Genomic DNA, 21,153 nt, shown 5'->3' with positions numbered 1-21,153 from the left:
TCTATTTGATTAGCGGCAAAGTAATTTTGATTCTACTATTAAAATATGACAAGATAGAACATTTAAATATAAGTCGTCTGAAATGATGTAATAAGGGTTTGTTGCCAAAAAAATTGTATATATATAATAAAATTTGTCCAGTAGGTGTAACATTTTCAGATAAGTGAATTATATGGTAAAGATATAAGTTTACAAATCTTTCTTTTTATGGGATGAAAGAGAGATTAAAAAAGGTAAGATCCACACTTTGAATAACAATAAAATAATAAAAAATAACTATAAAAAAGTTTATTTTCTCTTTATATATCACTTAATCTGTATAATAGAGTGTCTCTTTCAGATAAGGGGAAAATGACGTGCTTTTACCATCAGACTGGGTTTCCTTTTATAGCTACAAGAAAGTGGCTAGAAAGAGTGAAAAGTCCAAAAATCGTAACAAATCTTAGAAAATTGCACAAGTAGAAAGCGAGGATTGCTTGTGCTGATGAACTGGAGAAAGCGAAAGTGAAGAGATCGTATATCTGGTCAAGTCTCAGGCACTCGGCCTGGCCACGTTTCATTTGTGAGCACTTGCTAGTGGCTTTCATTTTCAACTACCAAAACTAGTTTGACAATTAATAAGTAAAAAGAAAAATTTCAAATTGTTCACACTATGTGCAAAGTAAATCACTCTATTAGTGAGACAATTGACACGGGCTAATTATAGGATTTACTTTCGTTTGGTTCAGGGTTCATTTCTATTTCTATAATAGTACTAGAAAACTGACTTCTCATTTCTCAAACGGGTATAGGTTTGTTTCTTGAAATGATGCTATCTTGTAGATTGACATCGTGTCCAAATCATAAAGGAAGCACGACTAACGGTCCAAAGGAAAAATAATAGGAAATTATTATTTGGATTTGCCACAGTTGTTAAATTCTACTTAAAACAATCGCAGAAGTTAACAAACGAACAAACGGAAAAAAGGAATAATTACAGAATGAAGAAAATTCTAATGTTTAATGTTGCCAAGAGCGCTTTTCAATTCAGTTAGCTTCCTCTCATAATTCTGTTTCGATGATTCAGCATTTCTGAAGGCAGACTCTGAATCTTGGAGAGTTCTCTCGACCTCTTCCCTTTCTGTCACCCAAGTGGCAGCCTTCATATTGATGTTGAGAGTTTCAACCTCACAAAGTTTCACAGTGGATTCTAACTTGTCCTTCTTCACATACAGGGCTTTCAGTTTCAGCTCCAAGTCATTGATTTCCTTTGACATCTCATTGATCCTTTCTTTCCCTTTAGAAATTGAAGCATAAAAGTGAGCCTGCCTGGATTTAGATGTTTCTAACTTGTCTTGAAGTCGATTCTTGGATTCAATTAACCTTTGATGATTGCCAAAGACTTCTTGAATAGACGGGAAATAATTGAGGACATCTTCATAGAATTTCTTAATATCATTAACCAAAGGCTCAAGATTTGTAGGGACTTGTGACTTCATTTGTTTTAGCTGAGCCAAAAGGTCGAGAAACTGTCTTCTAATGCCACCATCAGCCACCAATACTTCTAATTGATTATCAAAAAGTTGTTGTATCTTGTGAAGGATATGAATCACCGAGAGACTTTGAGATTTGAATTTAGAAACAGCAGAGGCAGACTTTGTAGGGGACAAAATATAACTCTCTGATAAGATCTTATCTAACTCTGCCAGTAAATCAACATCTTCAGGAAGATCGACAAGAAGCTCACTTTCATTGGTTTCTTCGACTCTGTCTGGCTCTGCATCATCAGTCTTGGGAACAAAGGGACTCTGTACACAGCAAATAATTTAGAGAACAGGAATAAAAAAAGATGTCATGTTTAGTAAATGGCTCTAGATTTGAAAGTTCTTTAAGTGAGAGTTTACCTCTTGAAGCTGTTGATATTCTTGATTCTGAGTTGTGTTTTTGTATCCTGAGTTGCCTGATTCCTCTTGAGACGTTAAGGAAGCACTTGGAACCACGATGGGAAAAGTCTAGATCATGAAAATAAAGTTTTAGGGTTAAATAAATTTTGTATATAATCAGCAATTGATAGTTTTGGTCTAAAAATTTTCTAAAGCAAGTCAAATCCATCCCTATTTTCACCTCACATAGAGCGCACTTTGGAGATGAATATTTATGCTTTGAACCATATGCAAAAAGTTGATTTCTCTTCCTTTTGGAACTTTTATGTCCCTTTTCAAACCACTTCTCTGTCTGTTTAGTGTGACTTACGACAACTTCTGTAAGGTAGCGTTTGTTTGCAGAGACTGGAACTGAGACTGAGAGACAGGGACTCAGTATTATGTTTGTTGAGTTAGAGACTAGAACTTAAATTTCTGTCTCAGTTTTTAAAATTTCAGTATTTCAGTACTTCCAAAAAGTAGGGACACTGGAGACAGAAAAATTTAAAGACGGGACAGAAATTTTAATTATAATTTGTACCTAAATTACCCCCATCCAAATTTTATAATTTCAAAATTACCCTTATGTAAATCTAGGGCTTCTTCATCAACCATCGTGAGTCATCTTCTCATTCTTCTTCACTACAGCCACTGCACGCTCAAACACTCTTCTTCAAGACTCGCCACCGCGTCGCCGCTGGACTCGCCACCGCGTCGCCGCTGGACTCGCCACCGCTAGGTAAGTAATTTGCCGCTTGCGAGTTCATCTTCGTATCCCCCATCTTCTCATCTCCTCCTTTTCTCCTTCACAGTAAAATCGAAGAGCGAAGTTGCCTCTCCCCAATAGCTGTCCACCTCAACCATCAACTCCTCCTCCAAACTGCTCTGACCAGGTTAGTTTTATGCAAATGTTATTTAATTTACTGATTCCTTTCATCCTTTCTGTTGTGCCGTAATCTTTAATTTGAATTTGTTCGTGACCTAGCATTGTACTCAGAACCTCTTTGCTTGATTTGTAATTATTTTTGTTAATAGTGTGTAGTAGCAGCATTGAAGTTAAAGCAGTTGTTTGCCTAGTGTGAATTTGTTCGTGACCTAACATAACCCATTTATTCCAACTTTATGATTAATGAGTTTATGATGTTTACTTCGTTGTAAAAGCCACTGATTGGATGATTACTCAATTTATTAGCCTAACAACATCTATTTGTTGATTTCATTCTGGATTATACTATTTTTTCCCATTTTTTCGTGTCTGCGGCTACTATTGTTCCATGTCTGCACAGAGCTCTCATTAGCCTAACTCAATTGGACCTTATATTGTATGATTGAATATGTAGTACAAATTTGCAAGCAAACTGTTCTTAGTTACCTTGGTTTATTCTATTACAATGCACTTGTAAAAATTTTCATGGATAAAGCTGATTTGGTTCTAGACCTTATTAAGGTTTCTCATAATTTGAAAATCATAGTCTGATAAAGCAATTGCTGCTTTTTTATGTAAAAATGGTCTAACTAAATTTATTTATAGAGTGCTTAATCAAATTTAAAGAAGAGAGGGAATCAGTATAACTGAGTGTGATTCATTTCCTAGACATAAGATTTGTAGTGTTTATTTTGAATGTGTAACTCTGGAAAATAGGAAAACGTTTTTTTACAACAAGGTTGTTTTTAAAAGCATAGGGGAAAAATGTAGATTTTCTATATCTTTAAAATCTTTTATGCGAGTGTTTACTTCTAAGACATAAGGATAAAATGTTATTTGCTAATCTAGAAGTGTGTATAAGGTTGTAAATTGTAATTCTTCCTGAGTAAGAATATGTACTAGTTAATATATGCTTTACGCATGCAAATGTGGACCCACTTAGACTTGAGAACAGAATTTGCTATGAAGGCAGAATAAGAAGAAGGATTTTGCATCTAGCAATGCAAGTTTGGTATTTTACCTTTTCACAATTAACATATAAACCAAGATTCCCAGTTCATGGGTAATATTTGCTATATGGCAATTGAAGTTTCTAATGATATAAACAGTAGGAGAATCATACTCTCACAAAATTTGAATATATTCTTAACAAATAAACTTGTTTTTCATTATTTGGAAAAGAGTGTATATTAACCCTCTTTCATATATATACAAATTTTACATTGAAATATTTAATCTATTTATTTTTCTCTTAATCTTGTTGAAACAAATATATCATTTTAAAGAGTAAGATTATTTTATGACATGATTAGGAATTTAAAATATACGAAAATGCTAGAAAATGAAATGGGATATAGTAATTTGCGCAGGATCAAATGCTTTAAATTTGGGAAAGGAATTACATGAAGATACTAAAACCCCATTGCAAATAGAGTTAAAGAACCCAAATTGTTTATGTGCTTCATGTTCTTCTCAATTTAAACCCAAATAGGTTATGTACTTCTCATCTCCTCTTTTTTCTCCTTCTTTTTTGCCTTTTGGAAGAGTTTGATGTGCTTAAAGTACCTGACAAAGTTACTTCCAGTATATGAAATGAGAGAGAAAAATTAATATTATCATTTTTGTTATGTTTCTATTGTATTTCCTATTTGGAGAAGTAAATACAGTTACATATTTTTTTATTCCAGTTTCTTATTCTTGTTTTTTGTTCTAAGAAGATATAGCAGATTTTGCATGAATAAGTGTCAGATTTATTTGAATGTTTATGCATTTTTATTTCGCGAGTTCTGCTCTGTGGATTTCGTTATAGAAATAATCTGGGCTTTTCTCTCTTCACTTCGATTTGGTTATTTGTTTTGATGTATAGATGCGTATATGTTTTCATGCCTTATTTGTTTAATTTCGTTTGTGATGTGCTTCTTATGAATTGCTTTTGGTCAGATTGGTTATTTAGGTTTTGCATTCTTATACATTTTTTTATTCTGAATTCTGGGTTGCTCTGTTTACCTAATTTATTTCTGTTTGATGTGAGATGTGTGAATTGTTTTGTCTTATTAATTAAACTAGGAAGTATTGTGATTCCTACAATACCAGAATTTAAATGAGACTTCCACTGTGAGAATAATAAGTATCTGCGTCTCCTTAGCTTTTTGTGTATTAAAACATTATATTGTAGCTTATGTTTTGAAGTTTGCCTTTTATGGCATAGGCCAAAATAATAGTATTCTGATGCAAAAATAATAATGAGATGTACTGATTTAAAATTCAATTTTGGTCCACAATTATCAAGAATCATCACTGCATGATCAGTTTGCAAATCAAAAAATGCTAGCCATAACTTTCCATGCATAGAGATTTGCCTTCTAGTGCTGGTGTTGCTTAAGTTCTGTCTTGGTTAAGGTGTGAGAATTTTGCATTCATGACCTGCAAGATGTCTTGGGTGGATATTGAGATTTGTATAAAAGTGTGTGAGGTATAGTCAGGTTCGGTCAAAACTCACCTTATTTTACCTATTTCTATCCTTAGTGGCTGCCAAGAAAACTGAGATGATACCAAAAATACAGGCAAATTAAAGGAATGAGGGATAAGTCTAAACTCCATTAACTATAATTTTGAAATATTTGATAAATTCATACAGCACTACAGCAGCAGTTTTGTGATAGTACACAGGATGAATTCGGTTTATATTATACTCTCTTTAAATATTAGACTTTTAGTTGTAGCTCAAATATAATTATTGTTATTGTTATATCACATTTATCTATTGATGCATTAATAGTTGAAATGAAGAATATGGCAGCAACCCTTTCGTTAATTCAAGCCTTTTGTAGAAATTATGAATTAGTTAAGGAGTATATTTTTTTAATTAATTAAAACATGGTCGGTTGATCTCATTCTTATGATTGTGGGCAGTTTAAACCCGGAACATTCGAGAAACTGGCTCTGAAGATGCTGGAGGCCTTCCCCGGTTGTACACTGACCGCGAAGCACTGCAAGAATAAGCACAAGCGGTTGAAGGAGAAGTACCAGTACGCCGCTGACATGCTTGCTTGTAGCGGATTCGGCTGGAACCATGACAAACAATGTGTGGAGGTTGATAGCAAAGATGTCCTTGATGCATGGATGAAGGTGAGTGTCATTCGTATCTTTATTTAGTCTGAGCCACTTTGTCCTTCTTGAGCAAGTCTAGTAAAATAATTCTGTAATAATTCAATCTATGATCAAGCTTTATGCTAGTATTCTTCTGATATAGAGAACTTTAGACTTGGCTTATTTTGTTAACATTGATAATACATCATTTGCGATTTCCATCATTTGGTATATCATTCTTTTATATTTGTATTGTGACTAATACAATTTCACAAACTCTAATTACAATAAGATCTGGAGTCAATGGATTGAATTAACCGAGGAATGAATTTGCGTGACAACATAGGCAGAATTATTTCACTTTTGCATAATGTACTCATATAGTAGTTAAAATTTGATGCAATCTATGACTTGAATAAGTTGGTTGGTAATTTGTTGTTTCACTATTTATTTGGACACTTGTTCACAGGCAGAATTGTCCTCACTATGATTCACTCTCCTCACTTTTTGAAAGAGTCTACTTGCATGCTTTTTTTGGAGTTTTTTTAATTGAATTTGAAAAGGGTAAAAAAAGATAAGAGAGAAACGGGTTCAACTTCAAAGGCAAGGAATAGTAGCTTTGATTACTTGTATTAGGTGTTATTCATGGGTGACTCTGGTGTTGGCAAGAGCAGCCTCCTTCTCTTCTTGCTTTCACACTAAGCAACGGAACATGCTCTATAATATATACAAGCCTCAGCTATTCATGTATTTTATGTCTTTTGAATATTAACTTCATAAAAAATTTGTTAAATGCGGTTTATTTTTTCACAGGCACATCCGACCAAGTTCTACAGTCCTGGCAAGCCATTTCCTCTTTTTCACCGGCTGGAGGGTATATTTGGCAGGGATAGAGCCACAGGAGCAGCAGCAGTTAGTGGTTTTGATGCGGAGGAACAGGTTAACGAAGAGACAGAAGACACTGCAGTTGGATTTGACGAGTCTGATATGTCTCCATATCCAGACAACGGCGGAGGGCCAGCAATGCAAGGACAAGCATCACAATCTGAAGCAGGTGCGAGTGCAGGAAGCACAAGGCGATATGGGAGGAAGAGAAAACAACTTGACGTACTGGAGAGGATGGCCGACCATATTCAGCAATCTTCAGCTGACCAAAGGAAGAATGCCCAACTGATAGCTGATGCCATTGTTGGTGTGAACGAGAAGTGGAAGGTTGGCGAGAAGCTCACGCAGCTTGGGTTCGGTGATGACGAGGTGGTGAGGGCGATTTTGAAGTTTGCTGAAAGTCCTAACGTGTATGCTCACTTCTGGGGCTTGTCAGATTCACAGATGATTGGCCTTGTTCGCTCTATTATATGAAGTTCACTGTTGGTTAAGGGTATTAGGTTTGGGCTAGGGTATTAAGTTTTTCACTGTAGGGTTTTAGGTCTTTGGGAGATGGTTATGTTTAAGATGATATAACGTAGAAACTTATATTTGGTATGCAAACTCACCTTATTTTGGACAAACCTTACTATTTTGCTCTGTTCAGAATAGGTTTAGGTTCTTTGTACAGTTTTATTGGTATTGTAGTGTGTCCTTTATTTTGGTGGTTTGAGCAGAAATTGTTTACTAAGTATAATATTTATAGTTATGATCATGTTAATGGTAATTATCTTAATTTCTGGTCAGCAACTATCCCATTCTTATAATTTGTGGTTCTCAGTAATGCAATTCTTCTTCTAGTCTTTGTTTTTGTTAATTTTCTTTAAGCCACAATTATATCTACTTAATTTCACACTTACCGCTTTCAGCAACTAATGTATTTAACATTCATAGCATGTGTCTCAATTATTACAGGATCACAACACCAACAACAAGCCTTTTCAATTCTTTATGGAAGAAAAAAACTTATTTCTCATTAACTCTATATATTGGTTTAAGATGAGAATGTCATCATCTCTGTTATTCAAGTAATAGTCGTAACATAAGATAAATAATAATTTATTTACATAGAATGGTAGTTTCTTGTTAAGCTTATTACATAAAAATTTATCCACTTTCAAAACATCAACAAATGCAGCACATGAGACAATATGTCACAATCATTCTGAGTTGGTGCCTCTTTGCAAACTGTGCCACTCGCTCTCACTCTCAGCCACATTGCAAGCCCCCATCTTTTTTCTCATTTCACTATTAGACCCATACTTTCTTCTTTCTTCTTGTGTTCTAACTTCTAATGCCACTCATCGTCGTACCATTCTGCCATAGCAATTTTTCTATTTCTTTCTCCCGTTATGTTGCCGGTGCCATACAAACCACTTGTGGATCTTCTTCTTGTCGAAGCCATTGTTAACCAGGCTATACCTTAAATAGTCAGCAAAAATCATTTAGCATGTTAACAACAAATAGTAACACAACACAAGAATGGATCCACTAATCGAAATAAATTGCACCAACGAATCTAATCAAAACAATTTTTCCAATTCAATATATCTTATTGCAATTTGCAAGAATGGGAAAGACCACTTCTGCCTACATCCACCCTTCAATTTCTCCTAAAATTGCTAACAGAGAACAGAAAGCCCAAATGGTAAATTAATACAAAAACATTAAAGCTAAAGTATTAAGAAGATGCACAAAAAATGCAACAAAACCAACAAAGAATTACAAGCCTAATTAACAAATAATGCTAAAGTCCATGCTTTTATAATGTACATAATGTCAGTACTAGTAGTAACTTTTCAAACCATGCTTCTTAATAAACAATAAAACAACACGTGTGTTTAATAGAACCAATTATTTCATAGTAAATAGCTATCAGGAACAGTTTTGAGGATGAAGAGGAAGGAAATGTGATCAAGACTGAATGCTTGTCAATTTATTTAATGAAAAATTCTGTTTGTTACAATAAGAGCAGTACATAGACTTTGTGAATTGTAATAATGCTCTGTGGATAGATAAACTGTGCCTCCAAAACAAGGGAGAAACACACTAGGTGGTAACCATTAACATAAAAGCACTAGTGTATTAGAAACTGCAACTCTTGATAGCAAAAATTCAATAAACAATTGTGAAAATCAGATTGAGAAGTAAAGAAGGAAATAACAAACTTCACTAACTACTAATTCAGGCAAGATACGATTAACAAACAAACTAACTAATGTCTAATCTTTTGTATTTAAAATCAAATATTGGTGCCTCTAGCTTTTCCAATAAATTTCCATACAACAGTGAGTACTAATTTCGATAACAAAAGAGGGTCACAACAGGAACATAATTATGATAAATATCTCTCAAATCATCTTTTTTGATTTTCTATACAGTAATCGTCAAAAATAAATTTTAAAAAACAACAATCATAGATTTATAAATCTGCAATTAACAAGCACAAGTAAGCTCAAAAAAATTTATGATACACAAACAATGGAATCAGCAATCAGCAATCACACATTCACAAATCTTTAAAAAAGATGATACAGAAATCATAAATCTGCAAATGAGGGCAAATAAGAATTCGGATATAACAACTTCAGAAATCTTCAACATTTGAAGCACAAATCATCAATTTTAAGCAAATCAGGGCAAATGTCAATTCATCCAATGAGGGATTTAAACGTTCTCATCAACATGCCGACAAATCAGAAGGTGAGGGTTTCACAAATCAGAAAATGGGGGAATCAAAAATCCCTCCTGAACTTCACAGAATTAACAAGTAAATAACTTAAATTGAAAGAACATACCAACTCCGTTGACAGAGAAACAGTGGAGTCCAGACGCACAGCTCCGAGACGGTGGTGACGCAGACCCACCGGCGTGGATACACCAGCAGCGTCAGAATCCGAGGGTGGCAACTGGGGCCACGAACATGAACCAAGGAGAACTAGAGAGGCGCCGCCGTGGTTTCCACCATTAGAGGTGCTACTTGCAGCGGGTCAGGCTCCAGGAGTTCACGGCAGAGGAGAGGAGAAACGGTAGAGAAGAGGAAAAAAGGGGTTAGGGTTGGATGCCGATGAAAATGAAGTTTGGGGTTAGGGTTCTTAATTTAAATTAAGGACATTTTAGTCATTTTAAATATTTTGTCTCCAATTTTTATTTCGAACCAAACAGGATACTGAGACATAAATTAGTCTTGTACACTTTCACACCAAACACAATACTAATACTTATTTCTGTCTCTGTCTCTTGGTCTCTGTCTTTCTGTCTCTGTCTCTTGGTCTCTGTCTCGCAAACAAACGCTACCTAAAAGCTGGCCTGGACTGACTCTCTAGAACAAAATAGTGGAGAGATGTCAATGGTAAATAATATAATTTAGACATTGAAAAAATCAAAGTCTAATTAATTAAAAGTGAACAATACTTGTAACTAATATGTGTGTTAATTATAATTAGCATGTTGATGGCAAATACATGCATCTTGAAACCTGTCAACTAGGTGACCCATAAGCAAAATCATGGACATATGTGAACCGTGAAGATATAAGGATACAGTCTAGTCTATAAATTAAATTCCCTGTGGCCACAGACACACAGTACTATGGTTGAAACAAACATGAAAACTATCAACAGGGATCATTGATTTTCCTTAATTAAAGTCTTGGGTTTTAGTCAAATCTAGCTCCAACAGGATGTGGATGATCTTGGATTTGAACAGAATCGCTTGCTGTTAAACAAACTAGTAACCAATTTATAACTATTTAACTAATGTAATATCTCTAATAACTAGCAAAAATCCCTTATTGACATATAGGACAAAAAGGAAATCCACTTATCCACATTTGATTGGAAAATCTTAAATGGATGAAAAACAGTTACTACCAATTCAAAATATGATTAAGCAGAAGAGACAGGTTTTTATAATGAAATAAAGTGAAATCACCTTGTTTGTCGCAATCTAAATGAGTAACATTCTTATCTGCAGCCTTATTATCAACACCAAAAACATTTTCATCCATTATAGCTACCACATCATCACAACCAGAAAAGATATCTTTTGCTTGGTACTGCTTCTTGTAATGGTTAATTGGTTCATCATATATGAGATAAACTGTTGTCTTCCTCACTACGAATCCATGTCCAACCGCAACAACAACCTGTGCTTTATTACCAACTTGAAGTTTTGATATTATTTTATCCCAATCCTTATGTTTTAGTGAAATCAGTCTATCTCCTTCATAGACATGGTTGGTTGTCGGTGTAATGATTGACACATTTTTTAGAATTTCTGGTGTCATTATCTCTGTTGAAGAAGAATAGAAAATGCTCAACATCACTGACTTCAAGTAACGACCTTTCATTTGAGGGACTTCAAAAGTTACAGAAGAACCTTCACCACTGAAGGTTAACCATTCAAGATTCTTGTCACCAGGGAGTAATAAACAATCTCCAGAACAAGTTCAGGATTTCTGTGTATGAAATATATAGTTTAGAGTATTTTTAGTGGGAAAAGACTATGTTAAGTATAACTAATCTATTATTAATTAATATATAAAAGTAGATACATAAGCATGCACCACATTACTTCTAAGTTATTCCTCTTATTCTACTAACGCCATGTCAGCAATATTGCTTACGTGGCAAAATTTTAGAAACAACCAATCAAATCTTGCCAAATTTCAACCATTCAAATATTGCCAAATCAACTTTTATTTTCAAATTAAAAAAAAAAACTAAAAAACAGAAAAAAAAAACAACAAAAATACAAATTAACATTTACCCCAAAAAACCTCTGAAAACCAAAGAGTTCATTACTTTTCTCGTGCTTCTCGCCTAAAAACTCCTTACTCTTCTCATGCTTCTCGAAACCCTCTTCTTCTTGGCACCTCTCCGTACTAAGATCCTATTTCCTCCATGCTCTTCCGGTATGAGCCAGTATTTTTCTCGAATCAAATTTTACTCTTCTCATGCTTCTCCAAACCCTCTTCTTCTTGGCACCTCTCCGCATTGCATCAATTGCAGAAACCAGACCAACTAAAAAAATTCGTCCAACGAAAAAAATTTGTACCAAGTATTTTCCTAAGAATTACAACATTGAGGTAATTTTATATAAGAAATTTGCAAAATTTCTTATTCTTTCCCAGTCGTTTATGCTTGCAGTACTTGATTCCATATCAATGGCATTTCAACAAACTCATGAGAATATATCTTTTATAAAGTAAGTCATCTCTTACACATTGTGAGTCGATGAGTAATTTCATACCAAACTCCTTTGAAAAAATTTGCAATAATATATTTCTTCATAAGTAATCAATTTTTTACGTCTTGAGTAATGTTTATATTTCTTTCTTCTAAAATTTCTCATACATATTTTTTGTGAAAATGGTTGTATCTACAGGTATAACACGCTTCGAAATAAGGTCGACCTCTACAATGTTCTAACTGGTCCGAAAATTAAATCTCAATACTTCTTTTTAGACATTGCACATATAACCATGGGTTGAATTTAAGGATATTTTTTCCTCTTAGTTTTGTATACTTCTAAATTTATTTATATATTATGCTACAATTTTTTATTTTTTTTCTTTTACAAAATTCTTAATCATATCATTTATAAATCATAATTTAAACCACTTAAAATTGGTCTATGAAATTTATGTAATATTTTTAATCACATATAACAATTTAAATAGGTTAAAGTTACATTTTAAAGCTTATAATAATTTATTAGTTAGTAAATAAATTTATATCATTATTATTGCATATTACTTCACTAAGAAATATATATTTAAATGTGACAATATCATATTAGGTGGAATGCTTGGTCATCTTTAGCATTAAGATATCGGCATTCAATTTGATCCACCAAGGACCGATCACATTTAATAGTATGATATTATCTAATTCAACTTGCTAATTTATGTATTTTATTAGGAATAATTGGTATTATTCATGATTACAGATAAAAATACTATTATTAATTAATAAATTGCTTTAAAAGTGGGATAAGAAAAAATAGGCAGAAAGAAGATGTACTAGCTTCTATTCTAACTGCAAAATTTTATGAAGTCATTTAATTAAGTAATTAGAATATTAATTTTGAATTACTGCTAATAAACTTTTTGCCATTTTTGGTACGTTAGTATATATTAATTGTTCAAAGAGAAACGTTAAGGACTAATATTTTTTATTAATATTAGTCTAAAAATTTTCAATTAAGTCCATATAATATACAAATATTTTTTAATCAAGTCTTTTTAAATTAAAATTTTTGAAATTAAATTTGTAACATATAAAGACATTGAAATCATATTCCTATATTTATTATATCTTACCGTTATAAATCATACAATAAATTTATTATACTAATAATTAATTTATTAATTTATGTAAATTAACTCATTAAAAATTTATATCATTATTATTGCATATTACTTCACTACTGCCATTATTTCAGCGAACATAGGTCTCAACTTTGGATCTCTACAATACAAAAAGAGTATCATATAGTCACACCAAGCATCAGGTGTATTTTATTCATGTAGGTGAAGTATTCTAAAACTTCCTAAAACTTAAACATTTGCAAATAGTCTAAAAATTTTCTATTAAGTCCATATAAATCTAGAAGTTTTTGATTAAATTCATATAATATACAAATATTCTTCAACCAAGTCTTTTTAAATTATAAATTTTGAAATTAAGTTTGTAACCTATAAAGATATTAAATCTATATTCTTATATTTATTATATTTTACCATTATAAACAATATAATAACTTTATAACACCAATAATTAATTTATTAATTTCTATAAACTCAATCATTAAATGTAATAAATATCCATATAATAAATGTCATAATAATATTATTAATCATAATAAATTTTACGTTACAAATATTTAAATTATATACTATTTGAACTACTTATATAAGTCTCTAATCACTATTCTTTAAAATAACATCAAATTTACCATAAGAAATTTCTTTCCAAACTATACAACATCTCAAACTTACTCAATGGAGCATCATTCATTGGACAATATAACCAAACATACAGACAATTGGTTTATCAAAGTTCGCGTGGTTCGTCTATGAAAAACATTAACACCCAAAAATAAAGAGGAGCCTCTTTTCTTAGAAATGATTATATTAGATGAAAATGTATAAAATAAACAAATTTATTATGTTTTTAAATTGAATTTAAAAAAAAGCTTTAATTATTTTTGTTTTTTATACTTTTAATATTATTTTATAATACTTTATATATAATTGTATTTTAATATCGTTAAAGTTAAACTTCTCTCAATTTGATAATCATTGTTCCTTTTCTAATAATTTAAAAAAATAAACGCAATCATTTTTTTAACTAATTGTTAACAATGATTTACTAACACTGGAGGGAACACCTCTTCATGTAATTGTGAAGAAAAATATGATAAAGAAAAATATGATAAACAAATTCAAACATTTGTTAGAAAAAGAAAAAGTTTATACTATCAAAAATTTGAAAATAAAAGATGCAAATGATTTGTATAGAGCAATTAAAGGTACTATGAAAACAAATTTTTTAATAACAACTATTGTGAAAGAAATCAAAGATCCAGTTTTGAACATTCTCCAACACTATTTTAAATTTGTATCACTTGAGACATTATCTGACAGAGTGGGTCAAAGACAAATTTTAACAGGTAATTTTATTTTATATTATTTCAATTATTCTTATTAAAAATAATTTATTAAAAAAAATCAACACATTTTTGTTCTTTTTATTGTAGATGTCATTGAAAAGCTGCATGCAATAGAAGAAGAAGAACAAGTAGATGTTAAAGGAAAACCCACAAAAATACGAAGAATGGAATTAATACTCAAAGAGTAAAAAAATATACAACCAATTCATTTTTCATTTAGATATATAGTTATTAACAAAATACTATTAATTTTAGGAACATCGTGTTGAAAGTCACGTTGTGGAGAAATCTCTCAAATCAGATAAATAAAGAAATTACAACACAAATCAAGGGCCAAAAAATTGTTGCACTCACATCAACATTGGTTAGTAAATATAAAGGTATGATTTTTTTCAAAAAATTTTAATTTATTATTTTTTTTAGTTCAAAGAATTATATTTTATATAATACATTAATTGACACAATACAACACGATCTTATTTTATATAACCTATTATATTATAATATTAGGTGATTATTAGGTTAGCACAACTTCAAGTACAAAAATCTATATCAATCCAGAAATTGAAGAATTCACACAGCTGACTTATAGATATTTCATAACTAATAAGTCTCTCAAAAATTAATTCATTTATTTCTAATTTATATTATTTATTGATTATAGGAACCAACTTCGCCAACACCAATATCATCAGACGAAGATCACATACCTATCAAGAGGTTGAGGAGAAAAAAAAAACGATACAAATTCAAGACACATTTTCGGAAGAAGACCATACATGCAAAGAGGGAGCAAACAACATAAAAGAAAGTGCACACAACTCACCAATTCATAAGGAACATGCCTTCATAACAACCTATGACAGAAAGAAGAAAGTAACAACTCTAACAACAACCAATAAAAAAAAGGAGGACGAGTGCCACATAAGAAGACCAATTCCATCAATTAAACCAAATACAAAAATCAATTCCAATATCCAAATACTTTGTACTACCATTTCTTTTAAATAAAATACCATTTAAATTTATTTTTAGTTTATACATATTTCATTTAATTCTATACAACATAATAATTTTTAGTATTTATTATATATTATTATTAATTTACCGTCCCGCGCGATGCGCGGGTCACATTCTAGTTTTATATTAACTACAGAAAAAATGGATAGATTAGAAACCACAAATAGAGATATGACAAAAGAAGAGAAAAAGAAAGTACAAACTTTACATATATCGTATAATTTCTCACATTTAATTCTACAATTATATGTTAAATGTTCTCTTAAGAAATTTAACTATCACAATTCATTAGTTTTGTGTATCAGAAACTTCTAAGTTATTTTGTTAAATCTAATTTAACTAAGAGATTATGATACTATAGAGGATGTTGGTTCAAAGTATTTACATATTCCAAATAATAATATATGTTTTATTGCAATGGAGAGTACTTTACATCAAGGGTCTAAACTATAATCTTTCAGGTCCTATTTTTTGCTTTTGCTTTGTGTACTTTGATCTCTATTCAATTTTCCAGTTATTATTACATTGCAAGTTTGCAAGTAATCACTTGGAGAACTAACTTCGTTTTGTTAAAAATTTTAATTGGTTCATAGAACACTAGAATAGTTTAACGTATAATGAATTAATAGTCTTGACATAATTCAAATGGAAAGCATGCTATAGTCATTTTGAAATTTTTAATAATAGCAATGAAATTTGAATTACAGTTATTTTTCTGCATGAGACTGACAACACCATGTAAAGACGGGATGAGTAGAACTAAAAAAGAAAAATTTCATGTAAAGCTCATATTTGGAAATCGTTTTTAGGTGAATAGCAAGAAAGAGAGTAAGGGTGAAACATGTGATACTATTATAGACTTATATGAAACATGTAAGAATATTTGTATATAACGTAGTAGTTATTAATGTATTTTTAAAATTGGACTAAGTTTAGATTGCTTTTTACTTTTCTAACAAAAAAATGTATGTTTTAGTTTTGATATTCTTCCGTATAATGTGTGGATTTAAATTTGGCTATACTGATTCATGTGTGCATGTGTGGGCAAAAATTAATAGAATGTCAGAAACTTGGAATGTTGATTAATTGCTGGCCAAAAGTTGTTGGCCCTCTAGAATTTATGCTTCTTATATATTCTTTTGAGTGTTAATATATCTTTTATATTAGAAATGAAATGAAATGAAATTTAAAATTTGATAATTTGTAGATGAGACAAACTTGGAAAATGCTCTTTCTTAGAATCATTGAGATTGCGCAATTCATTCCTATTTGAATCAAATAGAAATTTGAGGAATTTTCCGATCCAGAAAAGTCATTTTGACTGCCACAATTAGTTGGCACTACTCCCAGTCCCTTAGAATTAATGGCAGTGAAGAAATCCATGGCCGTATCTCCATTTATTTGAATTTGTGAACTGCATTCCAACCTAAGACTTCGAAGCTTCAGAAGCTCCCTGATAATAGATAGATCATGGAAGCTACCATTTGGTAGAATTACAGAAACAAGAAATGACAACATGCCTTCAACAACTGTACACATCAGAGACATCCTAGGACGAATGATGAATGGAATCACATTACATGCTAAGCCCTGAACATCATTCAATGCAATATTTCCAATGCTTTTTAATATCTACAGGCAAAAACAAGAAAAAGAGGAACTCGGGACAGAATATTTTAAGTTCAAATGCAATAATACCTTAAATCAATTTCACTTCAATGTCTACAAATCTTGGCTTTCTAATATATTATGAAAAAATGAAACAACAAAGTATATGTTCAACTTGGTCCTTGACTTTGTTAGTATGATTTACTCTAATCCAGTAATCCTCAATATTTCAAAATGAATAGTTTGGCTCCCTAATATTGCACTCTATCGGTTATTTAGTCCCACCATTATAAACCAGCTAATGTTTCTCGTTAAGTGGAAGGCCTCATGAAAAATGACCATTTGGCATGCCACGTGGCACATTCAGCACACGACTTGCTGTCTCATTTTTAGCATGTGACACATTTTAGTATAACTGTCATGCCATGTCACCCTATGACAGTGGCATGCCACATATCACTTAATGTAATACATTAAAGGTGGCTGGAAACTCACATGGAGTTGTCTTCATGTAAAGTTGCTAGTTGAGAACTATTAGATGATTTGACATGTACTAAATTGTTATCTAACGACTCTCAACTATCAACTTCACATGAAGTCCGAAGATAATTGCATGTGAGTCTTCACCTACATTAAAATGACAAATAGAGTGCAATCTCATGAACCAAAATGCTCATTTTAGAATGTCAGTGAGTAAAATGAATCATATTCACATAGTTGACGCAAAGCAAACCTGTACGCTTCAATTTAAGAATTTTTCTAATATATTTAAGGATTTCATCACTTACATTTTTTCCACCACTGGAATCATATACTGGTGTACCAAAAATACTAACACTCTCATTTATTGTCACATCTTCAAAGGCATAAGTGTTTTCATTCTTAACTAATGCAACAATATCACCGTCAGAAACGCAGACATTCTCATTTGATGTCACATCACCAAAACCGGAAATAGTATCATTATCACAGGAAACAATAACATCTGCATACTGGTGCTCCATTTTTTGGTCGATCGGGCCATCATATATGAGAAAAATCGTTGTTTTCTTCACACTGAATCCATACCCAAAGAGGACAATATGAACCTCCACTCTATCACCAGGTTCCATACTTGAAATTATGTTTTGCCATTCTTCATCTTTGAAAGAGGCTAGTGTGTCTTGCTTATAGACCTGAATGGTGGACTTAGTATAATTTATGATCAACACATTTTTGAGAGATTCAAATGTGATGGTATATGGAGAAGAAGGATACATGATACACAACATTATTGTCTTCAGCTCCCGGCTATGCACGTGAGGGACTTCAAAAATTATGGAAGAACCTTCACAATTGAAGGTTAACCAATATGGATAATTGTCACTAGGCAACAAATAATCATGAAGTTCAACGGTGATCAATTTCTGTAACACCAAAAGAAAAAAAAAGACAACTTATTATAAAATCTAACAAAATACTAAAATAATAATAAGAACAATAATTTTTATTTTCTATAAATTGAAGGTAAAAACTATTTATTATTTAAATATTTTAGTTATAGTTTATTTTGAAAAATTTTAACTACTTACTTATATCATTTTTTTAAGGAAAAAGGTGTAGCTTCGATAAAGTTTTTAAAGCATAAATAACATAAAATACTTTCTCTTCTATGTGCTAGAAATTTTCTATTTCCTACTGTAAACTATAATTGAAAAAATATCATAAAATATAATGCTTTATTGTTTTCAATTATCATTTATATAATAAAATAATATATTTAGTACCTAAAGTTAAGTTACTATATGTTGGGAAAACCTATATCAAATTCAAAATAAATTGAATATTTATTATATTAAATTTTCCAACCCTATTTGGCACCTGGCCAAGTTGAGAATTATACTGAATTTAGATTTTTGAATCAATTAACTTTAAATTTTTCTATTCTGAATTATCAATAATGTTATAATAATAACAATAACATATTAAAATTATATTATATATTTTAAAAAATATTTCTTCCAGCAAATAACAATGAAAAGAGATTTTCAAAGACAAACCTGCAAAATTATCTCCCTAAGAATATTGCTGACTGTAGTCTTCTTTCCCACTTCAATTAAAAGAGACTTGGGTGATCCAAAAGTGTGAAATTGACTATGAAAGCCAATCAAGGATGAACTACTAATTTTTGAGGCTTGTGATGTAGTTGGTGTTACTTCTAATTCCTTGTAGTATGTGGCATACAAAGTATCCAGAATTTTTGCTACACCTCCACTTAGTTGAAGATCCGTGCCACACTCAACCCAAAAACTTCGGAGATTTAGTACATCTAAAGAGACAATTCCCGAACCAGCAAATGATTGTACTAATGATGAAAGATTATTTTTTGGTGACATCCAAGACCAAATGAGAGAAGGAAACACATCACGTGTGAAACCTTCGTAGCCACACAAGGAAATATATCCAATGCTTTTTGATCTTACTATTGAAAATGGCACTTGTGTTATTGCAGTCTTATCTGCAATCAATTTTTTCAAGGATTTCATTTGTGCCAAGTCCTCTTCCAATTTATCGATTAATGAACATCCAGAAATGATGAGTGTTATCAAAGAGTTCAACTCATAAAAACTTCTAGGAAGGTTAGGAAGGCTTGTGCAATCTTCCAAATCTATGAGAAGAATTTTTCTAAGATGTCCAATTGTATCTGAAATCATAGACAAACTTGAACAAACTTTGAGTAATAGCTTCTCAAGATTAGGCAAGTACGAAAAGTCTGGAGTTTGAGTCAAGTGATAAGAATGACTAAGATTGAGAACCTTTAGCATCCCCAAGAACTGAAAAGGAAAAAAAATAAATAAAAATAAAAAGTGATAAATTGAGAGAATTTACTTTGTGAAAACACTTGGCAACGTTCAAAACTAATTAGCTTATCAAAATTCAAAAGGACCAAGCATTGTTGTTCTTTTCTAAATGAAAAAAAAAGGCATATTAAAATAGGAATTAAAGTATACTTTTAAACCTAACATTTGAAATTAGTTTCAAATTTATAATTGATGCACTAAGAGTGTAAAATGTTTTGCACAGTCATCAGTCATGCAATAACATCTGCTCTTTTGGATTACCATAGTCAATGTAAAAAGTAATTATTTTTGCTGATCTAGTGTTATGTAATTAGATGCATGTGTGAAACTACTTTATACTGATAGTACATCAAAATTAAATTCATAAATTTATTCCTTAAATTTTTCATTCAATTTTATGCTCAACATTTCAAAATATTATAAATTTCACCCTTTTGTGCATAATGTTTTCATTCACATTATACCCTTCCTCTCATCATCACCTTCACTCTCTTCTCCAACCTTCTTCCATATCCATATCCATCATCACCATCACCACCACAAGCACCACGACCACTGTTACCCTTTCCTCTTCTTGTTTCCCTTTCCTTTCCCCTCTCCCTTCCTATCCACCTCAGCATAATCAGCAGCCCCACTATCACAACCCCTACGCAGAATAACTAGTCAATGAACAAAACCGAGACTAAGAATTTCAGTTGAATCATTAACCATTTTCTTTTTTCTTTCTTTTAGTAACCACCTAAATTGGTCCCCAACAAATTTTATATCAGACATTTTGGTTCGCAACAAATTTTATTACTCTAAGTCTTTGAAATTACTACAAACTGGTCCTTCTATCGCTTTCAATCAAGTACCACTATAAATAACTGCATAAACTCCTATATCAAGTATGTTCTCTATTCCTAGTGTTTCTTAAGACCCATGCTTAGCTGACCACTGGAGTCTTTGCAAGTACATTCCACGGATTGGGGACAACCATCTTGGATCAAGAGGATAAATGATAACTTTGTTAGGTATTCTAAGAACTGAGGCTAGGTATTCCGTATCTCACCTATAAACAATGCAATAGTGGTAGTGGTGGTGGCGGTGGTAATGATGGGGCACATGGAGAAAGGTTGGAAAAAAGGGTAAGGGTGAGAGTGGGAGGGGGTATAATGAGAATAAAAAA

At 31.7% G+C, this 21,153-nt stretch overlaps 2 protein-coding genes across 2 annotated transcripts; one reads left to right on the top strand and one right to left on the bottom strand.

The window, feature by feature from the left end:
• Positions 1-682: 682 nt before the first annotated feature.
• LOC130960983 (uncharacterized) lies at positions 683-2,154 on the bottom strand. Its single transcript, XM_057886568.1, has 2 exons — positions 1,884-2,154; positions 683-1,787 (listed from the first exon to the last, which is right to left on the bottom strand). Exon 2 carries the CDS (start codon positions 1,476-1,478, stop codon positions 993-995), a length of 486 nt encoding a protein of 161 aa, XP_057742551.1. The 5' UTR covers positions 1,479-1,787; positions 1,884-2,154; the 3' UTR covers positions 683-992.
• Positions 2,155-2,506: 352 nt separating this feature from the next.
• On the top strand, positions 2,507-7,596 carry LOC130960982 (uncharacterized). Its single transcript, XM_057886567.1, has 4 exons — positions 2,507-2,640; positions 2,714-2,794; positions 5,740-5,955; positions 6,730-7,596. Exons 3-4 carry the CDS (start codon positions 5,776-5,778, stop codon positions 7,273-7,275), a joined length of 726 nt encoding a protein of 241 aa, XP_057742550.1. The 5' UTR covers positions 2,507-2,640; positions 2,714-2,794; positions 5,740-5,775; the 3' UTR covers positions 7,276-7,596.
• The last annotated feature ends 13,557 nt before the right edge of the window (positions 7,597-21,153 follow it).

This window comes from Arachis stenosperma, chromosome 2 (genome assembly GCF_014773155.1).
Source record: "Arachis stenosperma cultivar V10309 chromosome 2, arast.V10309.gnm1.PFL2, whole genome shotgun sequence".
Classification (NCBI taxonomy): domain Eukaryota; kingdom Viridiplantae; phylum Streptophyta; class Magnoliopsida; order Fabales; family Fabaceae; genus Arachis; species Arachis stenosperma.
This window is presented reverse-complemented; position numbering and strand designations above follow the sequence as displayed.